Source organism: Eurytemora carolleeae, unplaced genomic scaffold (genome assembly GCF_000591075.1).
Source record: "Eurytemora carolleeae unplaced genomic scaffold, Eaff_2.0 scaffold4, whole genome shotgun sequence".
Classification (NCBI taxonomy): domain Eukaryota; kingdom Metazoa; phylum Arthropoda; class Copepoda; order Calanoida; family Temoridae; genus Eurytemora; species Eurytemora carolleeae.
The window spans coordinates 145,456-158,048 of record NW_019396191.1 but is presented as its reverse complement, the minus strand read 5'-3'; the positions used below and the strand labels follow the sequence as shown (position 1 = coordinate 158,048).

General features: G+C 31.2%; 1 protein-coding gene across 2 annotated transcripts in view; it reads right to left on the bottom strand.

Moving 5' to 3' along the window:
• The window catches only part of LOC111697715 (uncharacterized), a 37,656-nt gene extending 25,375 nt beyond the window's left edge, over positions 1 to 12,281 (bottom strand). The window contains exons 1-3 of one of the 2 annotated variants that reach the window (XM_023467808.1): positions 12,089 to 12,281; positions 1,674 to 1,931; positions 142 to 293 (exon numbers count right to left, since the gene is read on the bottom strand). In XM_023467808.1, coding sequence (XP_023323576.1) covers positions 142 to 293; positions 1,674 to 1,912 — 391 coding nt within the window. In that variant the 5' untranslated portion in view covers positions 1,913 to 1,931; positions 12,089 to 12,281. Of the gene's footprint in view, positions 1 to 141; positions 294 to 1,673; positions 1,932 to 2,207; positions 2,267 to 12,088 lie in introns of those variants that run through there. The other variant, XM_023467809.1, reaches the window with a different exon arrangement.
• Between the last annotated feature and the right edge of the window lie 312 nt (positions 12,282 to 12,593).

The following is a 12,593-nucleotide window of genomic DNA, read 5'->3' as shown; positions in this document are numbered from 1 at the left end:
CTTAAGGAATAAATGCTACACACTATTACACACTGTTGATAAAAAAGGGAAAGATGTGCCATAAACTAAACTAAAAATGAACTTCAAATTCTGAGTCGACTTTTTCTATTTTTTTTCTAAACTGACAAATGAAATGGTTCCCTGTTTTAGCTGGTTGATCTGCTGCTCCTGGGATATTGGGATCCTCTAAATCTTCAGGTTGATCAAGCTCAACCTTCCCTGACTCTCCCAGTTCTTTGATAATGTCGAGTTCAGAAGTATTTTCATCTTTCTCCAACTTTAACTTGTGGGATCTAGAAAAAAAAACTTTATTTAAAGATTCTAGAATAAAACTTTATCTTGTGGATTCTAGATTAAATCTTTCACTTGTGGTATTCAGAAAAGAAACTTTATTTTGTAGATTCTAGAATAGAATTTTAATGATTGATAAATAGAAAATTAGAATTGATTTCTGAACTGACCTTTATCTCCAAATAGTCACAACACTTATTCATGTTTATTGATCAGTGGCAAGATTTCAAATGGTTCTGAATTCTAATTAAAACCCATAATACCTATGCCTCAGAATGTATAGAGATATCCTTCTAGCTGAAAGCTGATAATTTTAAATTGTAATTTTGTACCACAGTGACTTGAAATTTAGAGATATATCTGGGAGGTTGATATTTTCCTCATTTTTATTAAACTAAAGGTTTAAAGAGTGCAGTTAAGAATCAGGTGTGCGACTCTATAAATGAAATCTCTTAAAAGTAGTTTTAATAAAAACCTTGAGAATTCATGCGATTATTTCTAATATCTAATTAGATACCTCCAATTCCAATCAGGGTTCGGATTTAATGAATTGGAGAGGTTGCTGAACTATCTACCGCCAGTTCAAATCCTAAGTCACCGATTCGAATCCTCATGAATATTTGAACCAGTGGTAGGTAGTTCAGCAACCTTGCTCGCGTTCATTGAATTAGTTCCCTAGACCCAGATGTCGTAAACCTTTGATATTAAGATCAAATAGTCAAAGATTGAAATATCCAAGGTTTTACACCTTCAAATTGCAAAGATATGGAAATTAGAAAATTTGAGACAGTAACTTTGAGGTTTGCCCCCCTGCTCCCCTGTTCCCCTGCCCCCCCCCCCCTCCCCAGAAAAAGGGTGGAATGTGTGTATCAGTTTGTTTACGTAAAAGCAATGAAAGAATCGAATGAATCCTCACTGGAATTCTTATAAACATTAAAATCTGGAAAATGTTTTACATTTTCCTCGGTTTTTTAAAACATTAATCACGACAGAAAGTGCTAAATAATCAAAAAAATTAGTGGAATCATTTTTCTAGTTTTATCGTTAGACAAGACTGAAAAAGTTGAATCAACAAAAGATTGAGTTTGTTTTTTAGCGATTATAAATTTAGCTGAGACGGGAGGAAAAAGCGTTTTAAAAATTTATTTAAACATTTTAAAACTAGGTCAAGACTCCCAAGACTGGCACACTTTTTTATTCTTATCCAAGATTAATAAATGTTTTCGGAGGATTGGGAATGATTAAAAAAACTGATAATGAATTCAAAATGTGTTTTTTTTTCAAAAGGGAAAATACTTATTTATTTTCCCTGTACGCTTCAAAATTATTCCGGAAAGAGTTGAAAACATTGACGATAAAAATCGGAACTGTTCAGTGTTTACCTGGTTTGAATATGTTTCTCTAAATTTGACTCAACTCTGAATGCAATTCTGCATATATCACAATAGTACTGTCTATGCAGGGGTTTAACCACGCCCAGTCTGCGTCCTTCTGTGGGCGTTTCCAGGGGACCCACAATACTTCCAGCACTGTGTCTCTCAGCACCATCTTCTTCATGTTCAGCGCCATTTTCCTTCTCTGTTGCGTATTTTTTAAATTTCTTGTGAAGATAGGCGGCCATATTTATTTCTCAACATGCACTGAAAAAAAATCTTAAAAGGGACTAAAAATGTAAAAAAGTAAGTATGTCCGATTAAGGATCGTACTCTTAAAAACTTTATCTGAGTAACTATGACGTGGTTTGTCTTTATTAAAAATTGGTAACTTTTCACAATTTGCATGCAATTGTCTCGGCAACATAATTCCGCAAGTCGCTTTTACGGGATAACCGCAATTGATAATAATCATTTCTTAAAATGAAAAACATGGATATTTCAGTAAAAGATTTTAAGAGTACTGTTCTAAATTGGACATACCTCTATTTAAATGTGAGTCACTAGATATAACTTCAGTCCATTTAATAATATTATTATTCTTACATGAAACTATCTAATTTTACATAATTATTGAAAATGAATTCCGATAAATATTTATAATAAATATAAAAATTGTTTTAAAATTCAGAAAATCAATACAAATTCAAATTAGACAATTGCAATGAATGCTGAAACATCTAATATTATTTCTGATCTATAGTTCTGATAAAAAAATCAAATTATTTAAGGTTAACTGCCTGCCTCTACACCTTCATGACTTTTAAATGAACTACAGTCCGATATTTTCTCATTTCAAATGGGACTGAATAAAAAACACGTGGAAGACAAAATCTTTTATTTTGCAGTTTAGTACATTTTTTTACTGTTTGCTTGCTGTGTATTGAGTAAAACTACAAATGTTTATTTTTAAAAGTAAGAAATTGCTAAGAATTTATTTGTAATATGTAAAAACAATTTTAAAATAATTTTGTCCTAACCCTGGCATGTATCAAATTACAATACCTGCAGTATATTCTCCTTTCTACACGATTTTTTAAAAATTTAATAATTTTTAAAAAAATATTCTTGAAATAAAAAACTTTGTTTCAAATTTCAAAAATTATGTTAGTTAAATAATTTGAAAAATAAATTAATTCCAAATAATTTTCTTGGCTATCTAAACAATTTTCTCCTTCAGTTGTATTCTTTTTAAAAGTTTAATCGTAAATTTTGATGATTGCTAACCTTTTTCTCTTTCTTTTTTCTCTTTTTTATTTTCTGTCTTTTTTAAATAATTTGTTTCGTCTTTATTAAACACCATTTAAAATTTAAGAATATCAAAAACTCGAGCATAAGGTACACCCCCCCCCCTGCTTTAAAGACATTTACCAAAGATAACATAAAAATGATCTCATCCTAAACATACAAAAATCCTTAGTTAAACTCTAATTTTACTTAGATAAGAAAAAGGTAAATTTTTCAATAAACTTAAATTAAATCAATAAAAACCGTTACATTTAAAAATTGAAGAATAATTATTCTATAAAACTAAAATCTCTATTTTTATATAACTTGAAAAATGGGATTTGTTAATAAGTAGGAATGCTATGAAGTAAAATTTGTTTTAAGTGAAGTAGGGGAGGGGGGGGGCGGGAATGCTCCCTACACATTACAATCCAGTGTCTGTTCAGTGAGCCAGCATATTCAATATAAAAACTTGTTGCGTAGCCCTAAAAGGGAGGGGGGGGCTAGGTAAGGTTGGAAAAGGGAGGGGGAGGGGTGGATGGAAATAACTCAAAAATCTTAACAAATCTGTTCATATCTTTTGTAATAAGTATAATTACTAAATAGGAAATTTACTACAATTTTTTAATTGGTTGCTGCATGATTGTGCCATTTAAAAGAATGTTAAATCAATCTATATTTAAATTTTTTTTAAATATTTAATTCAATTAACTTTGATTTTAATGTAATCGTACTTAAAAAAGTATCAGCCAGGAACTAAAAATTCAGGCGTAAAATGAAAGCTAGTTATAAGCCAGGCAAACTGTTATTCATTGCTCTAGAAAATAAGGCGGTAGGCCTACAATCTGTACAAGCAAGTATAGGCTTAGAAAATTCCTAGATCAGCAGTCCTAGCAGATAGATAATATAACATAGCGGGCAGACCCTGCACGGGATTGCCTGCTTCATAGCGGGCAATATAGCGGGCAGATAATGTCGAGGCCGAGGGATCTCCCCGCTATGGATGGGAGGTTTAAAATTCCATGAAGACAGCTTCCTAACTTTGATTCATAATTCTTCAAATTCTAAAATATGTTTGAAAAGAATAAAACTCAATTCTTAATGAAAAAATATTTTATCCTCCATGAATATTTTAAGAGCTGGGCTGCCAGCCAATCAGAGCTTGTAAAACCTGCAGTCTAACCCCCGGCCTGGTTAACGGGGTGCTTGAAAATGTGCAAGAATCCGGGACTGCCCGGACTGGCGCCATTTTTTAAAAACACCCGCGGATTTTTGCAACTAATCATGCGCTATGAGCTCCGAGCCAGTTATGATTTTTTCTATGGAAAAAAATACATGATGGTGGGTGTTTGTGCACTTTGCACTTTAACTGCAGTTTTACCAACAAGGGAATTGAAATAAAAATCTTTAAGAGAAACATTAAAAAAATCTTTAAAAACCATAGACCCAATTTTCACATTTTTTTGCATCTGTACATTACCAAACTAGGCTTTAACCGTTGCTCTGAAAGTCGGCCTTTTTTATAATTTGAAATTTTAAAATTTATAGTGGATTTATCTGTCTGAATTGGCGGATTTAAAAAAAATATTTTTCAAGGTTTTTTAAAAGTTTTTTTCAAATTTGATGTTCCCTGGTGAGTAGTCTTAAAAGTGTTGGGCCCGATCGGTTCGGCCGTTTTGGTGTTAATTGGATATTATTAAACAAACCGACAAGCAAAGTATTGTGTATACATATATAGATATCGAATTGAATAATATTAATTTTTGATCCCAAAGTGAACTGTAGATTTGAGAAATCTTTTTTTATATTTTTATATAACAGTTTTCTAAAAACTAACAACAAAATATATTTAAAGATCAATTAACTTAAATCTCAATAAACCTATATTGTTCATTCTTCCATTTTACAATTTATATATTAAAAATATATTTGTTAAGATTCATAATATATTTTTTGCCAATACAACATTATGAGATAAAAACATTTATATAATGTGATTTAAAAACAATCACATGTGTCACTTTAATACAAAATATATGTGTGACACTAGGATGGCTTGTGTCATGTGTGTACTTTTAATAAATGCGTAGTAGCTAATCTTGATAAATCAATTATTAATTATCTTGGCTCAATCTAGGAATAAGACTCAACCTCCCCCCCCCCCCCGTTCTAATAAAATAATTGCGAAACCCCAAAAGTTAGTCACGATAAAAAAACACTGTTTTTATGTCTAAATTCCATGATTTCATATTTTTAACAAAAATGCTATATAGACGGAAACCAAATATTTTAACAACTATAACGTCGTAAAAAAGGGGTTAAATTCAGGAGGTAAATAATTAAATAATTTCAGTCCATTCCCCCAATTTTCTATAAATAGCCATTTTTTTCTCTTTAGCCTTTTCCACACGTGTTTCTAACTAAGAATTCATCTTGACAAAATAGTATTTAAATCATTTTTAAATATTTCAACTTTGTACTTTTAGATAACTGCTGCGTAGTTAAATTACGAATTTAAAGGGACTGTTTACGTAACTTAAAGAGGTCCCACAAAAAAAAGACCAGATCGGTTCAGCCGTTTTGACGTTCATTGGACACAAACAGACAGAATAGACAATAAAGATTTAAGTATGATTATAGAAAATATATAAATGTTGTATACCTCTCCCCAAAAAGTATTTTCTTGATAAATGTGAGGGGGGGATGGTGATTTTTAAGAAGGGGAACTCTATTACTCTAAAATTTTCAAATAAAAAAATGTTAATATTTATGAATATGTTAATGCACAAAACACTTGTTCAAGCCCAAGGCTAGAGTTGTTTATCGTATACCACGGTTGAAAATGACAACGTGGTTAAAAAACAGAAACAGAATAGAAAAGAAATATATTTAAAGATAAATCTACATATTATAAAGCTCTTTGCTCATATATATAATATATGTTAGCTATAGCTGGCCAAACGGCAAGACATTTTTGAGGAAACCCGTGGGTATCCTAGGGGGTAACATAGTATAAATTTTTTTTGTTCATAATTCCTTAATTTTTTTCACGGGCAACGCCGGGCACTGCAGATAGTCTTCAGTGAATCATTTAAAACATGAATTTAAATATTTCTCTACTTGGATGCGTGGGTTCTAAAGGGTGGGGGACTAAAGGCCTATTAATTTAAATATTTCTCTACTTGGATGCGTGGGTTCTAAAGGGTGGGGGACTAAAGGCCTATTAATGTCTCAGCTTAAAGGAACTCTCGACGTTATACTTTCAAGCTAACCTCAATTTAAGCGCTATATGTCAGATTCAGGACAGTGCCAATAAATATCATGTTTTACTACCTTAAAAAAAGCTGACAATTTGCTTAATTTGCTTACCCCGTCTTTGCTGAATAAATTCGCAAGTCTACCTTTATACAGTCAAAATTAAAAACAGTAATTTTAAAAAGAAAAAACAAGAATAACGCTATCATTTTGTCTCATACAAAGGTTTAATGGGAACCACTGTGAATCGGTCATGTAACTCTTTAAAAAGGGTCACGTGAAAGTACATCTACTTTCTCTTTAACATTCAAAAATCTGTAAAATTTCAATAATTGTTTTAATCCTATCTATCCATAAAATAAGAATTATGCAAAATTCTCAAAATCTTTCAGTTAATTTAGGGGGAATATAATATTTCATTAAACTCAGAACTAAACCTAGTTGCTGTGCTCTGAGTCTGAGAATTCTTCAAATTCTTGGAAAACTGATTTGCAAAAAGCTGAAGCTATTTGGCCAAACTTAATTCATTTTAAACATGTAATTTTTGCAGTTTAAAAATTTTTTGAATAAGGTACCTTATAAATCTTCGATGGTAATTCGAATAGATGGCCCTTGAAAATATCCAATTTTGTATGAATGGCCCTGTTCCAGTTGAAGGCTGGGAGAGCCCAGGCTAACCCTCTACCAATACAATCCAGAAAATCCGCTAAACTTCGGACAATTTCATAATTAATTTTGCGCATTTTTTTCTCCCCTCAATTAAATGTTTAAAAAGTCAAAAATTAAATAAATGTTTTAAGTGCTTAGTAACGACGCAGAGCTTGACTATTTTTAAGGTCTCTGCCGTTGGCCTTGCCGGTCCCGGTGTGGCCTGACTAGGATCGATAGATAGATAGGTTGATATATGATAAGAAACAGAAACTGAAGACTTGAAGAGAGAGTGCGGAGAACGAGAGAGAGAGAGAGAGAAAAGAGATTCGGGGGTTGCCCGCTCGGCCAGAGCTCCGTTCACAAATATAAAAAATATTTATTCCTAAATTATAAAGTAAATAATTCAATGTACTTTTATTTTAAAATTGGTTTGTTAACAAAATCTTTAGAATTGTCGAAGGAAAAAAACCATAAAAAAAATAAAAATGATATTTGTGAACTAATCCTAGGATACCCCTGTCGCGCTAACGGAAACCGGGGCCTCTTTGGAAAGGGGGTGGGGTGCAAATGGGGAAAGAGTGGAGAGGGGTTTGGCTGGTAGGGGTAGGGGGAGGGAGGGGATTCCTAGGATAAATAGAAATATTGAAAGATAGAAACTTTTTCAGATACATTTCTGGAAATACTAGAATTTTATATTTCTTGGTTTTAATGTTAAACACGAAAATATTAAGGTTCTTGGAGATGAAACATTTAAAGAACTTCCAGGGAAAAAGATTTAATCATGAGTCTTTTTTTCTTTAAAAAGTAGCTGTCTGTTTTTATTAATATGTTCCAAATTCTAAAATAAGGATATTTAGTGTTTATACCTCTTCACCTCACCCCTCTATTTTTAATCATCTCCCTCTCCTTTCTCCCCCGCCCTTTAATTTACAAAGTTAAACCAATCTATTTATCTATCTGATATTTATGTCTATCTATGTTTTATCCATGCATATCTAGCTTTCTGATATCTATGTTTTTCTATCTGATAATCCTTTAGCATTGTAGATTAGTATTGTATAGAATGAGAATGTAAGGAAAGGATGAAATTGAACGGAAGCATAAGACTTTATTAATCAAAATCAAAAAGTAATAAACCAAAAATCGCAAATGTGCATAATCTATTTTTGAAAAAAATTTATGGTTGAAAATTAGTTGAAAGACAAATTGTTAACAATAACAGTATCATTTTAGGTGATAAAATTACCTTTTCTTGATTTTAAGCACAAGTATGAGAGAAGAAAATTTAATTGGTTAGATACAGGGTGAGTCAAATAAAAGTGTGATTTGCGGCGCCTGGTGCAAAATTGTACCTACTTGTGCAACTCCCCTTTATGGTGCTTTTTTTCAAGATTTTAGATAGATACATTTAGGAATTAAAATATTTATTTCTTCTCAATAGCTTTAAAATAAGTTACAGGGTTATCACGAATGATGAGTCGTAAAAGACGACCTGAAACAAATGTGATAGACAACCTATATAATAAAACAAGACGTTCGTATATATATATGTTGCCTAAAGCCTGGACCGGTTGGGCTGAAATTTTTTTTTCAACATTTTTTTCAAATTTTTTTTTTTCAACGGGCAACGCAGGGCACTTCAGCTATTTGTAAATATAAGTCTTCTGTCTTGAATATAGTCTTTTAATGGTTTATTTAATAATTGGGAAAATAAAGCAAATAGTTTACAGTTGCAGGGAATAGTGAATGTTTCTTAAAGAGAGTGTTCGCGAAAAATGAAAGGGGAGGCATACAGCAAAAAATAAGTGCTTTTGATTGCTACTAATCTTACTTCTATCTGTTGCGTCTATAAGGAGAAAATTGTTAAAAACGACTTATACTGAAGTACGTAGCGCGCGCGTTCATACAAATTCAAAAAATTGCAAGACTCAACTCGGTTCGGAAAAGAATCAATTTAATTTCAAACAAATCATTCAGATATTGCAACCAATAATCATCGATAATTTTTCGACATATTCGTTTATAATTGATATTTCATATTTTTAATTTTTTATGATCTGATAGTTAGTTACCTTGGAAACATTTGTTCCTGTTTCGAGGATTTTTGATAATGAAGACGACATTGTCATATTTTCCAGGAATGTTCAAAAATCCAGAACCAGTGAAATATTATTTAAAAAACAAAATCAAAAATATTGAATATTAACTATATACTAATGCGTCGAAAAATAATTGATGACTATTGTTTGTAATACCTGAATGATTTGCCTGAAATTCAATGGATTTTTAAATAATTTATAAAATTACGAAAAATATAAAAAATATTAAATTTATACAATTAAAACTGCAGAAAACAAGAATTTTGATTATAGCTATGTGAAATAGCAAAATAAGTCATTTGCAAAATGCAGTTACTCCATTTTTTAAATTCCTATGTAAATATGTCCAAAAAAGAAAATATTGACTTTTTGAAGAAAAAAAAATATTGTGTAAATAGTGTAGACTGTTAGGTGCTAGGGACGCTAGGGATTCGTCTGAGTGGCGCCATGACCCTCCCCACCCCCTACCCCATCCCCCTCCCGACCCTCCCCTAACATTCTCTCTCGGCTCGTCTGAACTTTGTCTATATTGGTTTAAGTAATTCTTAGAGTATCTATATACTTTGTTTTTTCTGTCTGTCCGTTTGCTTCCAATTAACTTCAAAACGGCTGAACCGATCGGACCAAACTTGTGTTTAGTACCTTACATGACCCAAGGGAAGGTTATGAATGCTCAAAAACACAAAAGTTTATATTTAAAATTTTGAAAATGCGCGAAAAAGTATTATCTAACTTTTCTGTTTTTGTTTTAAATTGCACAAAGAGAAGATGCTCACAGATACAGCCACAATTAAAATTAAAAGTTGAAATAGAAGATGGATGCGAAGCGCCCTAAAAGAGATACTAAAATAATTCTCTGGCGATTATTTTATGAGTTATTCAATTATGTGCCAACATATTTTCATAAAGAACGAAAATAGTATTTGAGTTCTCATTTACAAAGATTAGTATCTCTTGGTAAATTTAAGTACTCCAAGAATTTTTTATTTTACCGAGTATCTCTTAGTAGCTTTACATTTGCCTTATGCACAAATTTATCATATCTCTTGGTATAATAACAATGTAATGACAATATATACAAATCACACTTGAATATCTAGGAAGGGAGTTATCTAATTTACATTAAAAAAATCTAAAAAGTTTTTTCTATCCGAAACAAATGTAACAAAAAGCTTTTCTTAAAAACCCTGAATTTAGAGGAATTGCGATGAATGATCATAAAAATAAAATTCTAATGTTTAGCATTCTTGTTTTTGTAAAATTCATTATCCGTCTTTCTAGTATTATATATTGGGTTAACCGAGATCTTCTAATATCGTTTATCGATGTTCAATGAAACAGATATATATCCATCTATCTATCAGATATTTATTTCTATCTGTCTATATTTCTGATATCCATGTCAGTATATATATCTATCTGATATCTGCATGTATATCTATTTATCTATCTGATATCTATGGCTGTATATATATATATATATATATATATCAGATAGCTAGACATAGATACCATAAAGATAAATAGATATCAGATATATAGATATGGTATCTATGTCTATCTATCTGATATCCACGTCTTTCCATCTATCTTTCTGATATCTATTTCTATATATTTATATACCTGATGTTTACCTATAACTGATAACTATGCCTTTCTATCTATCTGACATCCATGTCTATCTATCTTTCTGATATCCATGTCATCTATCTATATGATATCAATGTGAATCTATCTAATATCCATGTCAACCAATCTATTTATCTATCTGATATTTATGTCTATCTATGTTTTATCCATGCATATCTAGCTTTCTGATATCTATGTTTTTCTATCTGATAATCACGTCTATCTATCTATCGATATGATATCCATGTATATCTATCTATCTGATATTTGTGTCTATCTATCTGATATTTGTGTCTATCTATCTGATATTTGTGTCTATCAATCTGATATTTGTGTCTATCTATCTATCCAATATTTATCTGTAGGAAGTCACTACATTGTCTATGGTTTGGATAATATCAACAATAATAAGTCTCTATATTCTCTATGTTCTGAATAATATCAACTATAAGACGTCTCTATATTATCTATGGTCTGGATAATAACAACTATAAGAAGTCTCTATAATATTGTCTTTGGTCTGGATAATATCATCTATAAGAAGTCTCTATATTGTCAATGGGGTGGAATACAAGAACTATAAAAAGTATTTATTTTTTCTATGGACTAGATAATATAAACTATAAGAAGTCTATGTATTGTCTATGGAATGAAAATAATAACTATAAAAAGTCTCTATGGTCTGGATAATATCAACTATAGGGAGTCTCTATATTGTCTATGGTCTGGATAATATCAACTTGAGAAGTCGCTATATTGTCTATGGTTTGGATAATATCAGGTATAAGAAGTCTCTATATTGTCTATGGTTTGGAACTGGATAATATCTGTAAGGTTTCTGAACATTTATCGTTTGCCAATGTTCAATATCTCAGATATCTATCTATTCAACGTTCCTTTATCCATCATCTATCTATCTACCTATTCAACATCTATCTATCTATCTGTTCGACATCTATCTATCTATCTATTCCACATCTATCCAAATAGATTCTTGTATTTAATCTTGGAAAGCATGTCAACTAATGTGAGAAAATTTCTTTATTCTTGTAATATTTGACACTTGTGACGTGTATATATCTATCTTTTTTGACGTCTATCTATCTATCTATTCGGCATCGACATCTATCTATCTATCTTTCTATTCGACATCTTTCTATCTATCTATTCGACATATATCTATCTACTATCTATTAGACATCTATCTGTCTATCTATTCGACATCTATCTATATATCTATTCGACATCTATCTATCTATCTATTCGACATCTATCTATCTATCTATTCGACATCTATCTATCTATCTATTCGACATCTATCTATCTATCTATTCGACATCTGGGCAATTTCCTAGAGAACAATTNCCCCCCCATGTTTTGAAATGCAGCAAAGATTATAATTCCATTTCCTTTATAATCATTTAAATTTGTTCTTCGGTTACTTACTCAATTTAAGTTTTTAATGATCTAAAAATTAAAAAAGATGATTATTAAAATGTCTACCTGTTCTAGGGTTTTATAACTTTTATATGTTTCTTTAATACGTTTCACTTTACAAATTATTAATTTTTAGATGTTGAATCACATGATTGATCATCCTGATCGATTCAATTGATCAGATTTAAATTCACTATGCTCCGCTCCCCGACTACGACTCGTGCATGAGTCAGGGCCCAACTGTAACTAATAAGATTTGTGTTGGAACGGGCAAACCCCGGCAGAACTGGCAAACTTCGGAACATGAGAGATCACAAACTGGTAATCCTCAGAACATCAGGCAGACTGGAGTTTCGGAACAGGGAAAACAGATCTTTGGATTGCAGGTTAAAACATTTGTATGGGGATTACTGACAAATTTTGTTTTTAAACCGATCATCGAATAGTTTTGGAGGAAAGAACAATAAGAGATACAGAAAATGCAATCTTAAAATAAATTTATTATTTTCATGAAAAGAAAACTTAGGATTACTTAAGCAGTGGCGCAAAAATAGGGGGGGGCCGAAACGAG